At 38.0% G+C, this 23001-nt stretch overlaps 2 protein-coding genes across 4 annotated transcripts in view; one reads left to right on the top strand and one right to left on the bottom strand.

Moving 5' to 3' along the window:
• Nucleotides 1–9671: 9671 nt before the first annotated feature.
• LOC126599670 (uncharacterized) overlaps nucleotides 9672–23001 on the bottom strand; it is a 41945-nt gene continuing 28615 nt past the window's right edge. Inside the window, exons 2-3 of one of the 3 annotated variants that reach the window (XM_050266088.1) lie at nucleotides 11896–11970; nucleotides 9672–11681 (exon numbers count right to left, since the gene is read on the bottom strand). In XM_050266088.1, the coding sequence (XP_050122045.1) occupies nucleotides 9844–11673 (1830 nt within the window). In that variant the 5' untranslated portion in view covers nucleotides 11674–11681; nucleotides 11896–11970 and the 3' untranslated portion in view covers nucleotides 9672–9843. The remainder of the gene's footprint in view (nucleotides 11682–11895; nucleotides 11971–23001) is intronic. The other 2 variants (XM_050266087.1, XM_050266086.1) reach the window with 2 other exon arrangements.
• LOC126599672 (uncharacterized) lies at nucleotides 14054–20243 on the top strand. The gene is made up of 7 exons (XM_050266089.1): nucleotides 14054–15423; nucleotides 16901–16949; nucleotides 17413–17924; nucleotides 18023–18248; nucleotides 18344–18486; nucleotides 19000–19359; nucleotides 19457–20243. Exons 3-6 carry the CDS (start codon nucleotides 17454–17456, stop codon nucleotides 19021–19023), a joined length of 864 nt encoding a protein of 287 aa, XP_050122046.1. The 5' UTR covers nucleotides 14054–15423; nucleotides 16901–16949; nucleotides 17413–17453; the 3' UTR covers nucleotides 19024–19359; nucleotides 19457–20243.

The following is a 23001-nucleotide window of genomic DNA, read 5'->3' as shown; positions in this document are numbered from 1 at the left end:
AGATTTGAGGTTGAGTTGCCGCCGAACATCCATCGGCTTCCATGTCAAATGAAGAGTGGAGAAATCGAGGGAAAATGAGAAAGAAAAATAGGAAGAGGGAGAAGATATGGGGTGCCCCGATAATCGCCCGTCGGCGATGGGGGTGGGTAGTTGTTGGGGTGCCCCGATAATCGCCCGTCGGCGATGGGGATGGATAGTTGCTGGTGATTTTTTTGGCATGGACGAGATGGTGAATTGTTCACTGTGATAGGGGTAATTCAGAAATTTTGTTGATAAAAAATTTTAATTTGCATTTTTTCATTTTAAAAAATAAAAGAAACAGGTGGCAGCTTTTGATTAGTTGGGAACGGCTCCTGGAAAAATTTCTCCATTTTTAGCAGAAGATGCAGAGGACCGCACGCTTGGAAGGCTGGAGACTATTGGCGGTGAGGGCAGCGGAGAAGGATGGGTTCTAATACAGTGAAGCACGATCTTCTTGTGGTCGCGTTGGGTGTTGGAGTGAGTTTTGTGAACTGCCGAAGCACGATCGTCGATGAAGGTTTATCTGGTTGCGAGACAGATGGCAAGATTGGAAAGCGAGAAGAAAGCTAGGGTGGAGAAAAGCAGAAACTGAGAATGATGTACAAGTTCCCAAATAATGGTAAAGCAAGTTCACGGGACTGAGAGCTTTTGAGGTGGACTACTCGTTCATTAGTTATCACTGGCGGCTGATATGGATTTACTTCAGTTGTCTTCCGCTTATGGATAGCTTATATTTGTATTCTGTCAGACAAACTTTGGAGGTTGATAGGTTGAGTTCATTCAGCCACACAATGTAGTTTTTTATTTTTGGAGGTTCCGATAACAATGTTTGCTTGTTCCGTGCTTTTTGCTTCTGTTACTAGCCAGCAGTGTTCTAAAAATCGACCTAGGCGGCGCCTAGGTGCTACACGGTGGCCAGCCACTCCGATTAGCCCATAATCGGGAGAAAAATTGACAAAAGGATTAGGCGGGCGTGGAGGCAGCCTAGGCGGTGCTTGGGCGGCCTAGGCGGGCGACTCGATAGCCTAGGCGGTCTGGGCGTTTTAGAGTTGTTCGGGTCGAATTTCACAACGGGTTTGGCTGTTTCGTGATACTTAATTACCGTTGCCTAGTGTTTCCGTTCATTTCCCTTTCCACTTATATATACTTGCATGATTAAACTACGTAAGTACAGTCATTTGATATTTGAATGGGGTTTTTGAACTTTAATCCTTGAAGAAAATTAAAATTCAATAAAACTCTGATGTTAGATTGAATATAGATTTTAGTCCTCCAATGTTTACTTAATTCAAATTTATATTATATTTTTGTTTTAATGTTCAATAGATATCTTATTTAATGTCATTACATTAAAATTAAAATTATTTATTATTATACACATTTTAATTCATTATATTTATTTTACTTCCTCTAATTAGTGTACTAAACGTCCGTATCATAATATATTTTACTAAGTTAGTGTACCGATATGTCCGTACCTAAATATATTATAGTGAATTAGTGGCACATAAGAGAATATGCAAAAACATAAGTGTACCAAAAAATTATGTACCTAAATATATGATATTACACTAGTGTACCGAAATGTCGGTACCTAAATATATTATAATAAACTAGTGTACCGAAATGTTCGTACCTAAACATATTATACTAACCTAGTGTACCGAAATGTTTATATCTAAATATATTGTAATGAATTAGTGGCACATAAGAAAATATGCAAAAACATGTGTACCGAAAAATCTTTACGAAAATATTTTCTTATATAAGATAGTTACCATAACGAGAATTAAATTTATAATATTTTCATAAAATTTATTTTATGAACACCATAAAATTATAAAATAAAAAAAAAAAGACATTTAATATGTTGGCATTAAATAGAGTCTAGGGACTAAAATCAAATTTTAATCTTGCATAAGACATTTTTCTAAACTTCATCTTATCTAAGGATTAAAATCTAGTTTTCTATTTGAATTTATAGAAAACTTCATTTTAATCCTTAAAAAAGATGAGTTTTAGATTATAACCTTGTGTAAGATTAAAATCCAATTTGAGTCTCTAGTACATTTAATCCTCTCATTTATTAGTTATCTTTTGATGTTTTATTTATCTTTTTATACCTATTTTAATGTATTAATTACATTTAAATTTAATTTTCATTTCATTTATCATAATATTTTAATGTCTACATTTTAGAAACTAATTTTTTTTATAATATATAGTCCGATAACAATTTTGTATGTTCTTCATTTAGGTACATTAATATATTTGAATATTTCGGTATATCTATCGATACAAACATATAAGTACATTAATTCATCGATACAAACATATACATGCATTTCAGTACATACATTTTGGTACACACATTTGAATTTTTTTTTTTTAGTACAACGATATATTTTACACTAAGGCGAGGGGGGTTCGGCTAAGCCACACAATGGACAACTTAATTTTGTATCGAATTCGCCATCCACGAGATTCAAACATAATATCTCTCATTTGAGTATTGACTTTTAGGTACATTAATTCAATATACTATATTTCGGTACATACATTTCGGTACGTACATTTTAGTACATACATTTCGGTGTTGACATTTAGATACATTAATTCAATATAATACATTTCGGTACGTATATTTCGGTATGTACATTTCAATACACACATTTCAATACATATATTTTAGTACGTACATTTTGGTACGTATATTTTGGTACGTACATTTCGGTACTATATTTCGGTACATATATTTCGGTACGTACATTTTGGGACATACATTTCGGTATTGATATTTAGGTACATTAATTCAATATAATATATTGAATTAATTAGGTTCATTATAATCTATTTCGGTACAATCATGTAGGTACAAAAAACTCAATTATATATATTTCGGCATAGTACAATCATGTATTTATATATTTTGTATCACAAATTTCTTTTAATATTTTCTCATTTATGTTCATTTATAATTAAAGAACTAAATATGTGCATATTAATAAAATTAAAATTTAATGTGGAGAGATTAAATAAAAATGCACATTAAATAACAAAAATTGAATATAAATTTTGATAAAAGTATATTTTAAGGGATTAAATTGAATATGTAATCTAGCACCAGGTTTTTTTTTTATTTTAATCTTTTACAAGGACTAATGTTAAAAAACCCCTTATTATAATCAGTACAAGGTTTAGGGTGTGGAAGCGTCGTCACAATTGTCTACCAAAAAAAATCGTAACAAGCACAAATGAGGTGCAGAAGCGTCGTCACAGTGCGGCAAAGGCACGGCACAAAATCATTTCGGCTTTTATGATCCTGCTAGCCAAGCTTCTCAAGCTTGAGATCGATGCCGAAATTACGCCTCTACCTGTAAGAGACAAAGTTACAGTACTGACTTTTATAGTTGCTGCAACGATTTACTACGCGTCATTGGCTGTCAAAAATGAAGATGGTGGTGATCCAAATTTGGCTAAGTTCATGCAGATGATCAGCCTCTTGTTCGGACCTCTTGCGTTGGTTTTAGACATGGTGATCATTTTTCTACATATATTTCGGTACATACATTTTGGCATGGTGATCATTTTTCTACATATATTTCGGTACATACATTTTGGTACGTATATTTTGGTACATACATTTTGGTATTGACATTTAGGTACATTAATTCAATATAATACATTTCGGTACGTACATTTCGGTACATATATTTCGGTACGTACATTTTGGTACGTATATTTCGGTACGTATATTTCGGTACGTACATTTCGGTACTATATTTCGGTACATACATTTCGGTACATACATTTTGGTACATATATTTCAGTTACATATATTTCGGTACATACATTTCGGTACGTACATTTTGGTACATAAATTTCGGTATTGACATTTAGGTACATTAATTCAATATAATACATTTTGGTACGTATATTTCGGTACGTACATTTCAGTACATATATTTCTGTACGTACATTTTGGTACGTATATTTTGGTACATATATTTCGGTACGTACATTTTGGTACATACATTTCAGTATTGATATTTAGGTACATTAATTCAATATAATACATTTCGGTTATATATATTTAGGTTCATTATAATATATTTCGGTACAATCATGTAGGTACAAAAAACTCAATTATATATATATATATATATATATATATATATATATATATATATATATATATATATATTTCGGCACTTACAATAATGTATTTATATATTTTGTATCACAAATTTCTTTTAATATTTTTTCATTTATGTTCATTTATAATTAAAGAACTAAATATGTGCATATTAATAAAATTAAAATTTAATGTGGAGAGATTAAATAAAAATGCACATTAAATAACCAAAATTGAATATAAATTTTGATAAAAGTACACTTTCAAGGGATTAAATTGAATCTGTAATCTAGCACCATATATTTTTTTTTTTTATAAATTTTAATCTTTTACAAGGACTAATGTTAAAAAACCCTTATTATAATCAGTACAAGGTTTAGGGTGCGGAAGCGTCGTCACAGTTGTCTACCGAAAAAAATCGTAACAAGCACAAATGAGGTGCAGAAGCGTCGTCACGGTGCGGCAAAGGCACGACACAAAATCATTTCGGCTTTTATGATCCTGCTAGCCAGGCTTCTCAAGCTTGAGCAAGATGCCGAAATTACGCCTCTGCCTGTCAGAGACAAAGTTACAGTACTGACTTTTATAGTTGTTGCAACGATTTACTACGTGTCATTGGCTGTAAAAAATGAAGATGGTGGTGATCCAGATTTGGCTAAGTTCATACAGATGATCAGCCTCCTGTCTGGACCTCTTGCGTTGGTTTTAGAGATGGTGATCATTTTTCTACACATATTTCGGTACATACATTTTGGTACGTATATTTTGGTACATAGATTTTGGTATTGACATTTAGGTACATTAATTCAATATAATACATTTCAGTACGTATATTTCGGTACATATATTTCAGTACATATATTTTGATACGTACATTTTGATACGTATATTTCGGTACTATATTTCGGTACATACATTTCGGTACATATATTTTGATTACATATATTTCGGTATATACATTTCGGTACATGCATTTTGGTACATACATTTCGGTATTGACATTTAGGTACATTAATTCAATATAATACATTTTAGTACGTATATTTCGGTACATACATTTCAGTATATATATTTCGGTACGTACATTTTGGTACGTATATTTTGGTACATACATTTCGGTACATATATTTCGGTATGTACATTTTGGTACATACATTTCGGTATTGATATTTAGGTACATTAATTCAATATAATAAATTTCGGTTACATATATTTAGGTTCATTATAATATATTTCGGTACAATCATGTAGGTACAAAAAAGGCAATTATATATATATATATAGGTACAAAAAAGTCAATTATATTTATAATGAACCTAAATATATAACTTTTTTGTACCTACATGACTTTTTTGTACCTACAGTGAAATTACAAAAAAGGGCATGGGATACGTGTTGCTCTTATATGATTGTGCGTTGTCGTTCCCTCACATGTTTGGTACGCGGGACGGGACGGAACAGAGTGGGACAAGATGTTCCGTTCCACGTTTGGTGCGCCTAAAACGAGTGGAACACGCTGTTCGACGGGACAACTTTTGGATGATTTTTCGTTTCACCTCCCCCCGTGGAACACAAAATTATAACCTTTACGTGTCCTTCTTCTTCCTCCTCGCTTCCATCCGAGGGCATGGGGAGCTAACAGAAACTGCGGCCGTGTCTTTCTTCTTCCTCCTCACTTCCGTCTCCTTCTTTTTAAACTACTTCTGCACCTACGCCTTCCTGTACCACCAGAAGGCGAACCAGAGCCGCCCCGACGACGATGACGACGACGAACCAGGCGAACCAGACGGAACAGAGTGGGACAAGATGTTCCGTTCCACGTTTGGTGCGCCTAAAACGAGTGGAACACGCTGTTCGACGGGACAACTTTTGGATGATTTTTCGTTTCACCTCCCCCCGTGGAACACAAAATTATAACCTTTACGTGTCCTTCTTCTTCCTCCTCGCTTCCATCCGAGGGCATGGGGAGCTAACAGAAACTGCGGCCGTGTCTTTCTTCTTCCTCCTCACTTCCGTCTCCTTCTTTTTAAACTACTTTTGCACCTACGCCTTCCTGTACCACCAGAAGGCGAACCAGAGCCGCCCCGACGACGATGACGACGACGAACCAGGCGAACCAAAGCCGACGACGACGACGATCGGAGCAATGGCTTGGTGGTGCTGGTGTCCCTAGCCGCGTTGGATGAGTTGACTCGGAGATAGTGAGGGAGGAAGAGTCGCCGTGACCGTTGGAGGGATGAGAAGTCGGCGATCTGGGTAAACATGGGTTTTGTTTATTGATCAAAATTTGCGATAAGATCTGTTGGTTTTTGTTGAAATGGCAGGTCTGTGTTTTGTTTATTGATCTGGGTTTTGTAGGAATGAGAAGTCGAAGTCGGCGATCTGGGTTTTATTGATCTGGGTTCGAGGATTTATGAAATGGGTTCTTGAATTTACATTTAGATTCTTGGATCAGATGCATTAATCCTAGGAAATATGAATTGGGTTCTTGAATTTACATTTAGATTCTTGAATTTATCTGGTTCGTGGACTCATTCCCGCAGCAGTCTCTGCAACTCCGGCTGTGGCTCCGCAGTCATTTGCGTTCCGTCCAACGCGTACCAAACGCAGAACGGAACAACCAACATGTTCCGTCCTGCAAGTACCAAACATACACGGAACCTTCGTCCCGTCCTGTCCCGTCCCGTCTCGTCCCGTCGCGTCTCGTCCCGTCCCGTCCCGTCTCGTCTGCGTACCAAACGCTACCTCAACTCTTTCAAACACTAACGACAAAACCACCGCTTGCTTCTCCACCAGTTCACCCAGACCTCCGCCGCCACCACCACTTCACCCAAATCCGACGACGGGCGCCACAACACACGTGTAAATCTTTTTGCACCACCGGACGCAGCCGCATCAAAAGCTCCGTATTCCAATTCCCTCTCCATACAAGGTTTTGTTCTGGTCCAATTTTGTTATGGCCAGTTTCAATTTTGAGTTTTGTTTAGGTTTGATTAGCTTCTCCGCCCCCATTTCCCTGTTCTCTCGGAAGCCCACATACTCTTAACCCTCTCCCCTCTTCTCTGCCATTAGCTTTTAAACAATCTGTTCATATGAATTTTATTTTTTAAAATTTATGATTTTGGTCGGTGTTTATTCCCTCTAATGGCATCCACCCCGCATCCCCTCTTTGTCGTTGTCCACATTCTTCTTTGTGTGTGTCAATGTAAATGTTTAATTTTCACGGGCGGCTCAAACAAATTTTATGAAAATTTTGACAGATGAAATCTATGTATGTAAAAAAGGGGAGCTTTTTGGGTCTGATATATTGAGACCTGTATTAAAATGAATTTGATTTGAGAGTTGAGACAGAGAAGAGAAGATGGAGTGTAGGAAGATGTGCTCAATAGTTTATATGGAGGTTGTTTGTTCCCTTTAACTGAAGATTTATAGTTGGAGATAGACCTGTAGAACCGAAGTATTGACTAAGTTTTGGCCCTTGTAGTTGTTTACAAGTCTTGAAGGGATTTAGTTGCACATTCCTTAGCCTGTGAACTTCTAGGTAAGGCCCTTGTAATGGTTTTCCATGGTATCATCGTGAACTCTCTCTAACAGCAAATGGATTACATCGTACTCCGACTTCTTATGAACGTGTTAACAGATGTTCAATGTTGACACTTGTCGCAAATGATAGCTGAGGATACTCAAATACTCAACAAGGGAAAATCAGGTGAGTTTCATGGTTAACAGATTTATTGTAATTTTATTAAGTCTCTGTAATTATATGTTCCCGTGTTAGAGTCATGGATGTCACTGCATGGTGTAATGGTTAATAACATAGTCATCTCTGTGTGAATATATGTTGCCCTTTTTTCTTATCATAGGAAAAAATTGAAGGTTGATAAAACATTTGTTTGTTTTCTTCCGCCATGCTTTATGGTCCTTGATAACGTGTGCTTATATTCACAAACGCGCAGGCGCGCGCACACTTTTACACATTGGCAAACAACAAAAAGCAACATTTTCAAAATAGAAATTTTATATGCTTCTCCTTTCTGGTTCCTATTTTAGAAAAGCATTAGTTGAGATGCCCAAATGAAATTGTTATCCACATTCCGTTCGATGTGATGGGAATGGTGATGATATTATACTCTCTGTACAGAGGAGGTAAACATGATATGTTAAAAATTCAAATCGTTGAAGCTTAAGCAACGAATAGAGTGTAGTCGGTATGATATGTTTATTGTGTTATGTTTATTTAAGTAATTTTTCAGCAAGCCAAGTTTGCCAACTGAGCACGTGCCTGTGATTGATATGAAGCAAAATTACTTTGTACTTGAACTCTCACATGATTCAAATCTAGAACTTAGAAACATTTTATTCCTTCTTCCCAACTTTTGGCATACCATGGACATCTGCCCAACTTCTACATTGGCTGTGGCCTAGAGACCAATGAAAGATGGCCTTCAGGTAGGAGTCTGTAGTGAAAACCAGCATCATGGATGACATTTCTCTATATGCAGACGAGGGAATAAGTTTAAGATGAAAGTTTAGCACCGTTATATCACTTCTTTCTTAAATTTCATTTCTTTCCTAGACCAAATGCATTTCTCATTACTTTTGAAATGGATCATGGATTCTTCGTTACCACATCTTCGGCCTCGACCTCGTCCACTGTTGTTGGCACCACCACGTCGGGAATGCCCCCGACCACCTTTTGGTTTTCCAATATTTAGATTTGACTCCAAAGCTTGATCCAGTGGTGTGGAACACGCATTCTTCTGAATGCGTTTGTGAACTCAAAAAGGACCCTAGCAGGTCCTTCACACATATGGCGTCAGAAATCCCTTGATTCTTCAATTGCCACCACCCCATGCTCAAAGTTGGGAGTGAGGGATGGAAGGATCTTCTCCATGACATATCTTGAACTTTCTCACCATTACAAGCAATGGAGAATTATAGTCGAAGATATTTTCTCCTACATTAATGAGCATATTTTACTGATCAGTGCATTTTAAAATTGTCTAGAGTATCTAAATTTGTTTGCTTATTGTCGCTTTGCCAATCTTGTCAAACGATGAATCTTCAAATCCTTGATAGACAAGAAACAACACTTTGTTATCCTACTTTCTTCGTCTGAGAGTGCTCTTTTGCTCTGCAATGCAGGTGGCTCCTTTTTCTGTAGCGGGCGCAAAAGAAAATTCTAGCTTCGGAACCAATTTATTTGTATCAATGAGTTTGCAAATCTGGGCGATATGTTTACAAACTTCTGAGTAACGATTTCAAAGAAACTGATCTCTTTATATAGGGTACTTACAAGAGAATAGTCATCATACAGTCTTCAATATGTGCACGGTATGTACCATGATTCGGGAATACAGGAGCTGACCGTGCGAGCTGATCTGACAATGTCTGAGAATATTTGTTGGGGTTGGTTTCTGCGTTGTTTACTGTGTTATGTTTAACTTAAGTAATCTGTCAACAAGCCAGGTTAGCCAACTGAACATGCGACTCTGATTGATATGAACAAAGTTACTTCTTACTTGAAAACAAGAAAAAGTTTGCATTGATGAGTTTGCAGATTAACATCAAATAATTTGGGTGATAAGTTTACAAGCTTATCAGTAACAATCAAACAAATTGGACCAATACGTAATACAAAACAAAAAGCATTTGAGAATGAAACACTCTTTGTAGAGTTGCAACTCTTAATGGCTAAACATTTCACTAGTGAATCGGATCGCCCCTCCAGTCGTGCGCTCGGTGAAAATTGATACCGGATAGCCCCACCGGTCGTGCGCTAGGTGCAAATTGATACCACACTCCAAACATTCACAAACCAATCCTTCGCAAATCCCAGAACACTTGGAACAAGCAAGTAAGCGCTCTCTCTTATCATTAGGAATCTCGCTTTTTCTCTTATAAACAAGGGCGACGTTGTGCTGGTGATCACTACGCTTGAAAGAGCCCCCTAACTTGACTTGCGGATACCTCCCTCGAATGCAATGAGGATGACATTCAAAGTCACAATCCGGGCAGGAGTAGAACCAATGTTTTGGATCTCGTTTTCCTTCGCATATGTCACAATAGTACTCATTGAGCTCATTTTTAACACTATCATAATTGAGTTTGAGAGGATGATCATCGTATTTGTACCTGACCGTAAGAGGTAATTTAATACAAGGAATACATAGCTCGAAGTAGCATCTCTTACGGCTACATCTGAAGCAAAAATTCTTATCAAGAGCACCACAACCGCTGCAGGACACAAACTTTGTGCTGAACTGGAGGGTGTGAACATGAGCACCACCAAGGAGAGTCCTACGCTCATAAAGAAAACTGCAATAAAGGTCTAGGTCGAAGTTGCAATGTTCACAACGGTATGAGAAACCTTGGCTCAAGGACTCGCACACGTCACACTTAAACACGTCACAAATAGGTGCCGTTGGACGGAGTGTGAGCTCGTGTTCGTGAAGTGGGATAAGCATCTTTTGGGGTAATTTAGCACAATTTATATGGAGAGAGAAATTACATGGCTTGTCTAATTCTTGTTCTGTGCATGACCTATAAGACTCACCTCTGATGATGGGTAGCGTGCAACCGTTGCAAGTAATTCCTTCATCTTGGTCGTCTTGTCTAGCCACCTCTTGGCCATCGATGAGGGTTAACATGTGTGGATGACTGAAGTGCTTGATCTGCAGGGCTTTATCATCAGTGGTGGTCTCATTGGCTGGGGGAAGTCTGGATGTGGATGGTTCATCATCATCATTACCATCGACGAGGACGTTCATGATTATCCCCTCTTTTCTTAAGCATTTACAGTGGGCAGCATAATCACGACATTCATGATCATGGCAACAATACAAGGCACGGTTTCCGCCCATGCTTTCTGAGCAGATGTGACAGAAATTTTGGTCTTTGGGGTACATGTCTTGGAACCACCAGGTAAGCTTGAGGCGGTGTTGGTGCCATGATATTTTGACTCGGAGTGGTAACCAAGAGCATTCGCGATGGACAATGAGCTGGCAGATTTTACAGACGTAGAAGGTGTAACGAACATTGTCATCCCCTTGGCCACAGACATGGCAAGTGAATTTACTGGGGCTCCTAAGGGTGGTGAAGTTGTGCTCATGACCGTCGTTTTGCAAATTGGAAGCACATTTGATGTCTATCCAGAAGTTGCATTCGGAACAATTATAAGCCAGAATGAATCCCATTTGACGTCCATCCAGAAATTCTTGGCTACACACGCCACATTTGGTGCCGGGGAGGTGGGATGGGGATTTGAGAATAAGAGGGTGATTGGGGTGGATCGGGTGGTGGATCTCACGGGGTAACTCCGCACATGGTTTATGTATATTGAACTTGGCCTTGGAGCGACCAAACAAGCTCGTAAAGTACATCTTATTATTACACGTGTCGCAAGCGTAGTGAGGCCCAAGCACTGGTTCCAGGCACCCATTACAGAACTGCGGTGGACCATCATTCTCCTTCTCTTCCTTGAAAGTCAATGAATGCTCGTGAATTCTCGGATCCATCTCCGGATCTGATGCATGCACTACCACTTAATTCAGTAGATATCACCAACTAATATGATAACAACTAAAAACTTGTAAATATGGATGCAAATTAATCCTAAATCAAATATGTTTTTAAAATATTTAAAAGTTCAATTACAAATATGCTTCGACGCCGGAGTCGTACGCCTCATCAAGCGGGCAACTGAACCGCCGAGCCGAGCTCAGTTGCATAAAACTCACCAGTTTCTGCAGATTTCGTCGGAATTCTTCGCCGCTCGCCACCGTGCGTGCTTTGACGTTCGATTGGAATACTGGGCTTTGCTCTCAAACTCGAGGGGAGTCCGATGGTGGTGGTCTCGAGCCTCGGTTGTTTGCCGTTTGGCCAGAAAGGCTCGCCGGAATTGGGTTTTGGCCGGTTTTCTGCACAATTTTCAAATCTTCTTAACTTCCTCAATACCAAGCTTCGATCTCGGCGGTCAGGAAGGAAGTTCGAGACGAGTAGGCTAGGTGTTTTGGACTCGTGAGGAGAGACGAAATTGGTGGTGCCCTTGGTTTGCGCGATGGTAGCCGGAAAAGTTGCGCACCGTCTGTGCACAGTGTGGGCGGAAGATGGACCGCGTGAGGGAGGAGAACGAGAGAGGAAGTCTTGGGTGTGGGGAGAGAAAGCAGGAGTGATTTTCGTTTGTGGGTGAGTGCCTGCCTCAACGGGAAAACCTTTATTTGAAGAAAATAAAACTCACCATTTCTCCAAAAAAAAAAGAAAAAAAAAAAGAAAAAGAAAATAAAACTCACCAAAGACAAAACCAAAGTCAGACATTTCTTTTTCTAAATAGTAACCCACCGATAGTTTTCACTTGCACGACATGTGCGAGTTTCACACAAGCTCGTGTAAAAATTTATCAGTTATCATCCACTGATAAACAAGTTTAGTTTTTTCGTTACAAATCTGATTTAGATTTAGTTTATACTTATTGGTTCGTATTGAGAAGCAATTTTAAAAAAATAAAAATAAAATAGTCAGATGTGCTTAAAGTAGAAGGCAAGGCAAACAAAAGGCAAATGTGTGATTCCAAAAAAAACAGGCAAAAGGCAAAGGTGCTTAAAGCATAACCGAAGCCTTTTTTTTTTTACATTAGAGCACAACAGTCGGGTTTAGTTTATAGTCATGACCCTTACGTTAAGAATTTAAGAATTCTTGATGACTAGGCCATGTTTATTTCTTTATCTCGTCGTGTATAATTTGATCGCTTGCATTTCACGAAAAATAAAAGATTCTAATAATTTGTTAACCTTTAATAATTATGGTTTAGATCATTGAATTTTCTTTTTCCTGTGACAAAATATTTAACTTCATTTATAAGATTATTTTACATAGATTATACTACGCAGTGTTCAAGCAATATTAAAAAAAAATATGAAAATAATACAAGAATTTTAATGATAATAATCATAATGAAAATTGCAACATAAATTTAAATTGTATACAAGATTAATATAAACAACAGAGAAAGTAAGAAATACTGACAAACTTATTGTTTGTTGTAAATTAATTTATAAAAAAATTTTATTTGAATGAAAATAAAGAGTCAAGTGTTATAATTGAATTCAAATTCATGAGTTGCATCGGTTAATTGGAACTTTAAGGAACAGTCAAATGTTTCAAAATTGATGGCTTGAATTCTATAAACTCAAGCATCCCACCTGTCTAATATATACAAAAAAAAAATAGAGTAAATTAGTACTCTTGAGAAATAGGGTTTCCCCACTCTACTTCCACCAGAGTTCAAAGATTTGAATTGTTTCGACTTTGGATTATAGATTGTTAAATTCTGTGAGGTAAACGCCTACCGAACTACAAGCACAAGAGTAGGGGCAAAATTTTGTCTTAAGGACATTGCATTTATGCAAGCCTCAATCTCCAAGTTTGTGAGTATTTCTTACTTTCTCTGTTATTTATATTAATCTTGTATACAGTTTATGTTGTGATTTTCATTATGATTATTATCATTGAAATTCTTGTATTATTTTCATATTTTCAAATATTATCATTGTGATTTTCAACAAAGTTATTTATGAATTTTACTTTTGGTAGAAATACAACCGGGTACGTTCGTATTGAGGAGCAATTTTAAAAAATAAAAAATAAAAAAAAATAAAACTCACCAAAGACAAAACCAAAGTCAAGACATTTCTTTTTCTAAATAGTAACCCACCGACCGTTTTCACTTGCACGACATGTGCGAGTTTCACACAAGCCCGTGTAAAAATTTGTTATCATCCAACTTTAAACGAGTGTAGTTTTTTCCGTTACAAATCTTGTAACACTTCATCCCCATTTTATTTAAAAATAATTTTTAATTCTTAATTGGTGTGCCAAAGGAGCCCACCTTCTGTTTTTGTGTCCCCATTCCCGTCACTCTTCCTTCTCTCTCTTTTTCTCACTCTCAGTCATCTCTCTCTCTCCCCCTCGTCTTTCATCTCTCCCGAACAACACACCCATAACCCATATCCTAAAATCATCATCAAATCACAATTTCGACACCACCATCGTCTTTATCTCGTTGCTACGAACTCAACCATAGGCTTGGCATCTTGGAAGTCGAACCATGAAGCCCCGTACACGAGCTCCGACGCAGACCGTCATTTTCGAGGCCATTTCCGGCCAAACCACGGCGAGTTGGCCGGCGTGAAAGGTATCAATCTCTTCGTCTCGCTAAGTACTATAACTTCCCTTTTTTTTTCACCCAATTTCGTTGAGTATTGAAGAAGTTATACTCATTTGAATCTTACCCAGTTTCCGGCGAGTCCGACGGCTTTCGAGGCGTTTTCCGGTTAAACCACGGCGAGTTAGATGTCGTGTGAGGTACCATTCTCTTCCTCTCTTCAAGGGCTACAACTTTCGTTTTTGTCTCGCCTGATTTCGTTGAGTTTTGTCAAAGTTATGGCCGTTTAAAGATTGTGCATTTTCCGGCCGAATTTCCGGCCTTCTTCTTCCCTTGAATCCGGTAGCCCAGAAACCCCAAGGCCTTTGGGCCTTCCCTGCCAAGCCCAACCATTTCGGTTGTGAGGTCTTTGGGCCTTTGTGTGTGTGTGTGGGTGTGGATGGTGTGGTGTGGGTGTGTACCCGTGTGTGTGTATGTATATTTAGTATGTGTGTGTGTGTGTATGAGTGCATGCGTGTGGTGTGTGTGTGTGTATATGCATGTCGTGCATGCATGTGCATGTGTGTATGTTTGTGTAGTGTGTGTGTTGTATGCATGTGTCGTGTGTGTGTGTGAGTTGTGTGGGTTTGGGCTCAAGCCCAAACCACCAATTTTAATCCTAAAACCTTAGGGGCGTGTTTGTTTGACCTTCTTAGGGGGGACTGGACTGGACTACACTAATTGGTATTGTAGTCTGATGTTTGGTAGGGGCAAGGATTAGGTTTAATGGGATTAGATCCGACTCGCACGGATTAAACCCCTCGCTAGGAGTTCTTAGCGAACTACCCCAAAAACGTCTGGATTCGTAAGACCTCCTCCCTCACGTCGTCCTCCTCATCCGATTGCGCTCTTGCGAGAAAGAACCTCGGTCATCCTAGGAGAGAGTGTCGTCGACGTCCTCCTCCCTCACGTCGTCCTCCTCATCCTCATCTCTGCGTCCTGCTCGCCGTCAGCTGCATCCTGGTCGCCCTCATCTGCATCCTACTCCTCATCTGTTCCTCTCGTCGTCCGCTCCCTCGTCTTCACGTAACAGATTTGCTCGCCCTCATCTGCCTCCAGTTGTCTGGTAAGCTTCGATTGTTCGATTTTTTTCGTCGATTTGGGTCGATTTGGGTGGATTTTTTTCGTCGATTTGGGCGGATTTGTTTTGGGTTTGAGCTTTATTTGATTCTGCAGTTGAACAAATTTTAGGGTTTTGATATTTAGGTGAAATTGAGATTAGAAATTGGGGTTTTCATAAAGCTTGGAATTTGGGGTTTGAAATTGAGATTAGAAATTTGGAATTTGGGGTTTTCATAAAGCAGTGTGTGTGTGTATGTAAGTATGCAGTAGAAATTTGGAATTTGGGGTTTGGAATTTGGGGTTTTCATAAAGCTTGGAATTTGGGGTTTGAAATTGAGATTAGAAATTTGGAATTTGGGGTTTCAAATTTGGAATTTGGGGTTTTCATAAAGCAGTGTGTGTGTGTGTGTGTATGCAGTGTGTGTGCGTGTGTATGTATGTATGCAGTGTGTGTGTGTGTGTGTGTGTGTGTGTATGCAGTGTGTGTGTGTGTGTGTATGTATACAGGGTGTGTGTGTATGTATGCAGGGTGTGTGTGAGTGTATGTCAGTGTGTGAGAGTGTGTATGTCCGTGTGAGTGCAGTGTGTGCATCTGACCAATATGTGTGTGTGTATGTATGCAGTGTGTGTGTGTGTGTATGTATGCAGTGTGTGTGTGTGTGTGTGTGTATGTATGTATGTATGCAGGGTGTGTGTGAGTGTATGTCCGTGTGTGAGAGTGTGTATGTCCGTGTGAGTATGTGTGTGAGTGTGTATGCAGTGTGTGAGTGTGTATGCAGTGTGTGTGTATGCAGTGTGTGCATCTGACCAGTGTGTGTGTGTGTGTATGTATGCCGTGTGTGTGTGTGTGTGTATGTATGCAGTGTGTTTGTGTGTGTGTATGTATGCAATGTGTGTGTATGTATGTATGCAGTGTGTGTGTGTGTGTGTGTATGTATGTATGCAGTGTGTGTGTGTGTGTGTGTGTGTGTGTGTGTGTGTGTGTGTATGTATGCAGGGTGTGTGTGAGTGTATGTCCGTGTGTGAGAGTGTGTATGTCCGTGTGAGTATGTGTGTGAGTGTGTATGCAGTGTGTGAGTGTGTATGCAGTGTGTGTGTGTGTGTATGCAGTGTGTGTGTGTGTGTGTGTATGTATGCAGTGTGTGTGTGTGTGTGTGTGTGTGTATGTATGTATACAGGGTGTGTGTGAGTGTATGTCCGTGTGTGAGAGTGTGTATGTCCGTGTGAGCATGTGTGTGAGTGTGTATGCAGTGTGTGTGTGTGTGTATGTGTATGCAGTGTGTGTGTGTGAGTGTATGTCCGTGTGTGAGTGTGAGTATGTCCGTGTGTGTGTGTTAGTGTGAGTGTGAGTGTGAGTATGTATGTGTATTTTGCACATTTGTCCATGAGTGTGTGTGTGTAACCATGATATTACAATGTGAATGTTTTGTATTGTGTGGGGTTGATGCTGAATTGCAATTTTTTGTGGTTGTTGGTTGCAGAGAAGAGGAGCATAAACGGAAGGCTAAGGCTAAGGCTACTGCATTACAGGTGTCCTTTAATTTCCCTCTTCACATGCAATGCCTAGCAATGATAGCAATCCTCATACTAGTGTTCTTAGACACATGTTTATAGATGTATAAGAGTAGAACATTTTGAATATGATGCCTCGGGTTAATGATAACTTTTTTTTTTCAACGCCACCTGTATATTTGTTGCCTCGGGTTAATGATAACTTTTTTTTTTCAACGCCACCTGTATATTTGTTGCCTCGAGTTAATGATAACTTTTTTTTTTAACGCCACCTGTATATTTGTTGCCTCGGGTTAATGATAACTTTTTTTTTTCCAACACCACCCGTATATTTGATGCCTCGGATTGTGACTTCGCTAGTTACTTTGATCTAGTTCATTTCGTATCATAATCACTTCATTTCCATCACCCTTAATAACAGTAAATATTACATATATAATGTCCTTAATTTGTTTTTTGTTTTTTTTTTTTGTTTGGATAGATATGGATTGAAGGAAGCTTTTATTGATCTTATTGTTAGAGATGTCTTATTTGGAGACAATTTGCATTTGTACGATTCTTGTGTTGATGATGCTACGTGGCAAACAGAGAAATGTTGAACGACCCACATTGACTAACCGTTCACTTATTAGACGAGAGATTAGTTTGTGTTATCTGAATGGTATAATAGGGAATACTGATACTGAATGTGTCAACGAATTGAGAATGGATAGAAGGACTTTTGGCATATTATGTGACTTACTTCGTCAAGATGGGAGGGTAAAAACTGATGGTTTGGTGTCTGTAGAGGAGCAGGTGTGTATGACTTTACAAATATTAGCACATCATACTAAGAATCGTAGTGTTGGCGGTAGATTTTATAGGTCGGGAGAGACTATAAGTAGGTATTTCAATATCGTATTGCAAGGAATTTTGCGATTACAAGGTATCCTACTAAAAGTCCCTCAGCTTGTGCCTATTGATTCTACAGATCCTAGGTGGCGATGTTTTAAGGTATGATGAGAATTTTTTTTCATTTTCCCTAAGCTTTAACTCTTCATTCCCTTTGTATAAATTAACAAAAACTTTTTTTTTTTTTTTTTTTTTTTAAGAATTGCTTGGGAGCATTGGATAGAACACACATTGATGTGCATGTAGCTGAAATTGACAAACCAAGATACCAAACAAGAAAGGGTCGAGTCGCAACTAATGTGTTAGGTGTGTGTTCAGGAGATATGCAGTTCATATATGTGTTTCCGGGGTGGGAGGGTTCCGCATCAGACTCTAGAGTGCTACATGATGCAATTACTAGGCCTAATAGTTTTAAGGTACCAGCGGGTAAGACTATTACTTAGTCTCAACTTTGTAAGTTAGGTCTAGTTCTGTTTGTCAACTACAAAACACTAATAAGGTCTGTTTTTTTTTTTTATTAGGTTATTATTACCTTGTAGATGGTGGTTATACAAATGGTGAAGGATTCCTTGCACCCTATAGAGGAATACCTTATCATTTATCTGAATGGGAGGGACGAACACCTTCTAATAAGGAAGAATATTTTAACATGAAGCATTCTAAGGTAAGGAATGTAATTGAACGCTGTTTTGGCTTGCTAAAAGGAAGGTGGTCGATACTAAGGAATCCATCTTTCTATCCGATAAGGACACAAGGTCGAATAATTACCACTTGTTGCCTACTACACAATCTTATTAGGCAAGAGATGTCTGTAGATCCAATGGAGAATTTGCCAATAATAGAAGATGGACAAAATATAGAAGAATGTGAATATGTTGGTAGTGTTTAAACATCTGACCAGTGGACTGCAAAGAGGAATGACATGGCTCAGGAAATGTATAACGAGTGGAGAGCAATTAGGAACCAGCAACCGAACTAGCTATATGTGTTAATGATAACATTTTATTTTAGTATTCCTTTTTATCATGCATTTGTTAGATATTAGCACAATGATTGGATGGTATGCAAATTAATTGGATATTATGCAAGTTGATTGGATATTATGCAAGTTGATTGGATATTATGCAAATTGATTATTTGTATGGTATTTTCCTTCATTAAAATATTTTTTGTTTAGGTATGGATAACGAAAATATTTTGAATGCTACTCAAGAGCCAAAAGGAAGAAGGCGTAAACGGGAAGCATTTGAGGAAGAAGTATTACTAGGAGTTCTTGAGGATTTTGTTGCTCGGAAGCAATGGTGTGACACCGGTGCTTTCAAACAAGGTACTTTGGTTGAAATAGCAAAAGCTGTCAATGTTTTATGTCCTCATTCAAATATAAGGGCAAATCCACATATTGAGTCCAAGTTGAAGAAATGGAAAAAAAACATATAGTATGGTCGTTGACATGATAAACACAAGTGGATTTGCATGGAATGATGTCAAAAAGTGCGTTGAAGTTGACAGTTATGACTCATGGCAAACTTATGTGCAGGTTCATATCCTATTTTATTTATACATTAGTTATATTATTGCTGCTATATTTGTTACGCATGCTAAATTTTAGTTTTGCTATGTTGATATAATCTTAGAGAAATAAAGAAGTCGATGGATGGAGAAGCAAACATTTTCCACTGTTTGATAGATTTGCATATATATTTGGAAAAGATCGGGCTACAGGTAATGTAGCCGAAACCCCTGCTCAAATGGTGGAGGAACAAAGTCATGATCATGTTGGTGAAAGTGATATTAGAGGTGAAAAATTTGTTTTTTCAATGAACCAACAAAGCCAACAAAGCACCCCATCTGAAAATAGCCAAAGAAAGAGGAAAAGAGTTGTGGGAAGTTCAAGTGATGGAACCGAGGCAATTATCAGTGGACTGAAAGATTTTTATGTTGAAAGTGGGAAGAGGATGCAAATGGTAACTGAAACTTTAATTCAAGGTACTGCAGATCATACTGACATAGCTAATGAACTTGAAGCAATGGGTCTCTCTCCTATGGATCAAATTGATGCATTGTCTCTTATTTTGGATAAACCAAAAAATGTGGGAGTGTTCAGGGCAATCAAACCGGAACTCAAGAAAGTGTTCGTCCAAAGGCTTTTAAGCGACAACGCAAGCGGATGAGGATTTTGGCTAATGTTAACATGGATGTATTTTATTAATGTTAACATGGATGTATTTTATTAATCATACAATCTTATGTTATGGCTTATAACTTAGCTTTGCACTAGTATTTTGGCTTATGTTAACTAGCCATTTTGTAAATTATGGAGATCTATTTTGGCTAATGTTAACTAGGATTTTCTAAATTATGGAGATCTTCTTATGTACTTGTATTTGTTGAAGTTGCATGTATTGGGCACTATTATTTTTCTTCTGTTGGGTGATAGAGTTTAAACCAAGCTACATTTGCAAATTAAACCCAATTCTATTAGCAGGTAATAGAAACAAAACAATTGTCAATTTTTTTTAAGATTCATAATATACATGGCAAAAATATGCTCGAATTAACCCATATCATGAGATTTGTAGCATTACTCTATTACACAATGGCAAAAATTTGTAGTCCTAGTCTAAGCAAACACAAATCTGGTGAATAGTACTGTTTTTCTTATCCTGCTTCTTAGTCCGACATTACACCAAACGCTTCACTAAGTTAGTCCAGCTTAGTCCAGTCTAAGCCAGTCCAGCTTAGTCCCGGCAGCTAGTACAGTCCGAGACAGTCCGGCGCAACAAACGCACCCTAGAATTCTAAATCTATTAGGGCCTAACCCATCCAACCCAATTCCCTTATTTTATTAGTTCAAAACCCAATAGGTCCTAACCCTATTTAATATAAACCTAAACCCTAATCCGAATTTCAAGCCTAAAACCCGTTAGACCTAATTTGACCGTTGACCCTCGGTCAACGTTGACTTTTAGGGTTGACTTTTCGGGATTTCATCCGAAACCCTTCCTAAGCTAATTTCGACGTCCTGGATCCGTTTTTGAAGTCCGTTTTCCTAAATTCAATCGTTTGAATATAGTTTGACTAAAGGTACTCCTTTATGTGAATAGGTGCAATTATTAACGGTGATTCTGTTATACCTTTTTGGTACAGCTTTGCACCATTGATGTACGGTGAGTGGACCCCTTCTAAAAATGCATGTTTTAATAGTAGAAATGCATACATGAAAAGCATGATTTGATGATTACGTTTTATGAAACGTTTTGTGAGATAACATGCTTACTGAGGCTATTTTGAATTATTACTATTTTTCCTATAACCCGTGTTCTTATAGAATATCTGATGGATGACGATATGATATTTAGAACATGTTTCAAACACCTCTTTATAGTATAGATGATGGTTGACTTTATACTATGAAGTTGTTTTTCAATATATATATGTTCAATGGTTTTGTACTTACCTAGTGGTCCTTTCCGCTACGGGACGTAGGGATAGATTCCGGTCCGTCCCGGGCGACGGTTTGGTGTTGGCATAGGGCCTGGAGTGTGTTTCCTCTGGCTATTTAGCACATGGACGGGGAGCTGGCATGGGGCCTGAAGTGTATTTTCCTCTGACTGTCTGCTCAGAGACGGGGAGCCGGCATGGGGCCTGGGGGTTATCGGACAATTCACTAGTGATTATTATATATGAGTTATGATTTGAGACATTGCACGACATGCTAGGTTTCGGAAAACCTATGTTTAACATTATATGTGTTTTCATAAAACCTGAGGATTAGTACGTTGATAACTGTTTTATTATATATATATCAACTTGGTCCACTCATGTTTGTTTTGCGCCCCCTTCAGGACTTAGAATCGAGGCATACAATCCTGGCATCAAGGCACTTCCACATCGGTATCTTCGAGTCCTCTCGGTGTAGGACCCACTTCTGTGTTCATTCAATTTTTATATTAATTCTTTTAATATTCTAGATTAGATGTGTGCTCTGAACACGTTTCTTAAATGCATATTCTTTATTCTTTTATATTTATAAACCTATCTATTCCTTATTTACAGCATTTGCACTCAACAAATGGCTTTTGTCACCCTCGGGTGTCGGCCAGCACGTGCCTATCCTGGTATTCGGGGAATATCGGGATCGGGGCGTGTCATATCTAATTTAGGTCTAGTTTATGCTTATGGGTTTGTATTGAGGAGCAATTTAAATAAAAATAAAAAATAAAAATAAAAAAAAGCCAGATGTGCTTAAAGTAGAAGGCAAGGGAAACAAAAGGCAAATGTGTGATTCCAAAAATAAATAAATAAAAGGGCAAAAGGCAAAGGCAAAGGTGCTTAAAGCATATGGAAAACTAACCAAAACACCCTCAAAACTTTACTTTTAATCATCATGATAGATTTTTTCAAAAATGCCGATCCTACCCTTCACACATATGTACAAGATTGGGTCAGTATTCTGCAAAGTTCATGTGGATACATCCAAAAGAAGAAAAAGGAGATTGACATCATTTTCAGAAAACATTTGCATGCAAAAGATTATGTGGCAAACATTGCAACAACCAAGACAATATGGATTCACATGCAAAAGAAAATGTGGCAAACATTGCAGCAACCAAGACAACATAAATTCACATGACATTCAAGCAAAGACAAAACAGGTGACCTTCCCAAGATATCTTTCCAATAAGATCGAAAGGGTCAAGCTTAGAATACTGATGTACAATTGGCTCAAAGATCATGGAACAGTTGATCCTCGGCTTTGCTTGAGCATTGTTGTTTCTTGCTCAGATAAAAGTTTTATGACTTCTTATGTACGTCATCCTAGTGGTCCTCAAGCGTTGGAGGATTTGAAGAATGAAATTTATTCCAAGAATTAAGCTATTCATTGCCTTCTCTGTTATGGTTCTTTCTGCATTGTTGATTTTTCTTAAGTTGATAGTTGATACTAATATACTTCTACCTGTTTCTTTAACTTGCGGAGATTTTCTTAGCGTTACAAAACAAGAAGGCACATACGAGTTAAATACAGCAAAAAGTTTTTACCACCGGATTAGTGCAAGTGTGGGTACTTCTGGACGTATTAATTGTTCATGTTCTGCGTAGATGCTAAATCAGTTTATTTTTATATCGAAATAATATAATAATTTTCTCTATAATGTAATGCTTTTTCTGTTTATTCCCC

This window comes from Malus sylvestris, chromosome 14 (assembly GCF_916048215.2).
Source record: "Malus sylvestris chromosome 14, drMalSylv7.2, whole genome shotgun sequence".
NCBI classification, from domain to species: Eukaryota; Viridiplantae; Streptophyta; class Magnoliopsida; order Rosales; family Rosaceae; genus Malus; species Malus sylvestris.
The sequence above is the reverse complement of the archived record's forward strand: the minus strand, read 5'-3'. Positions and strand labels throughout refer to the sequence as shown.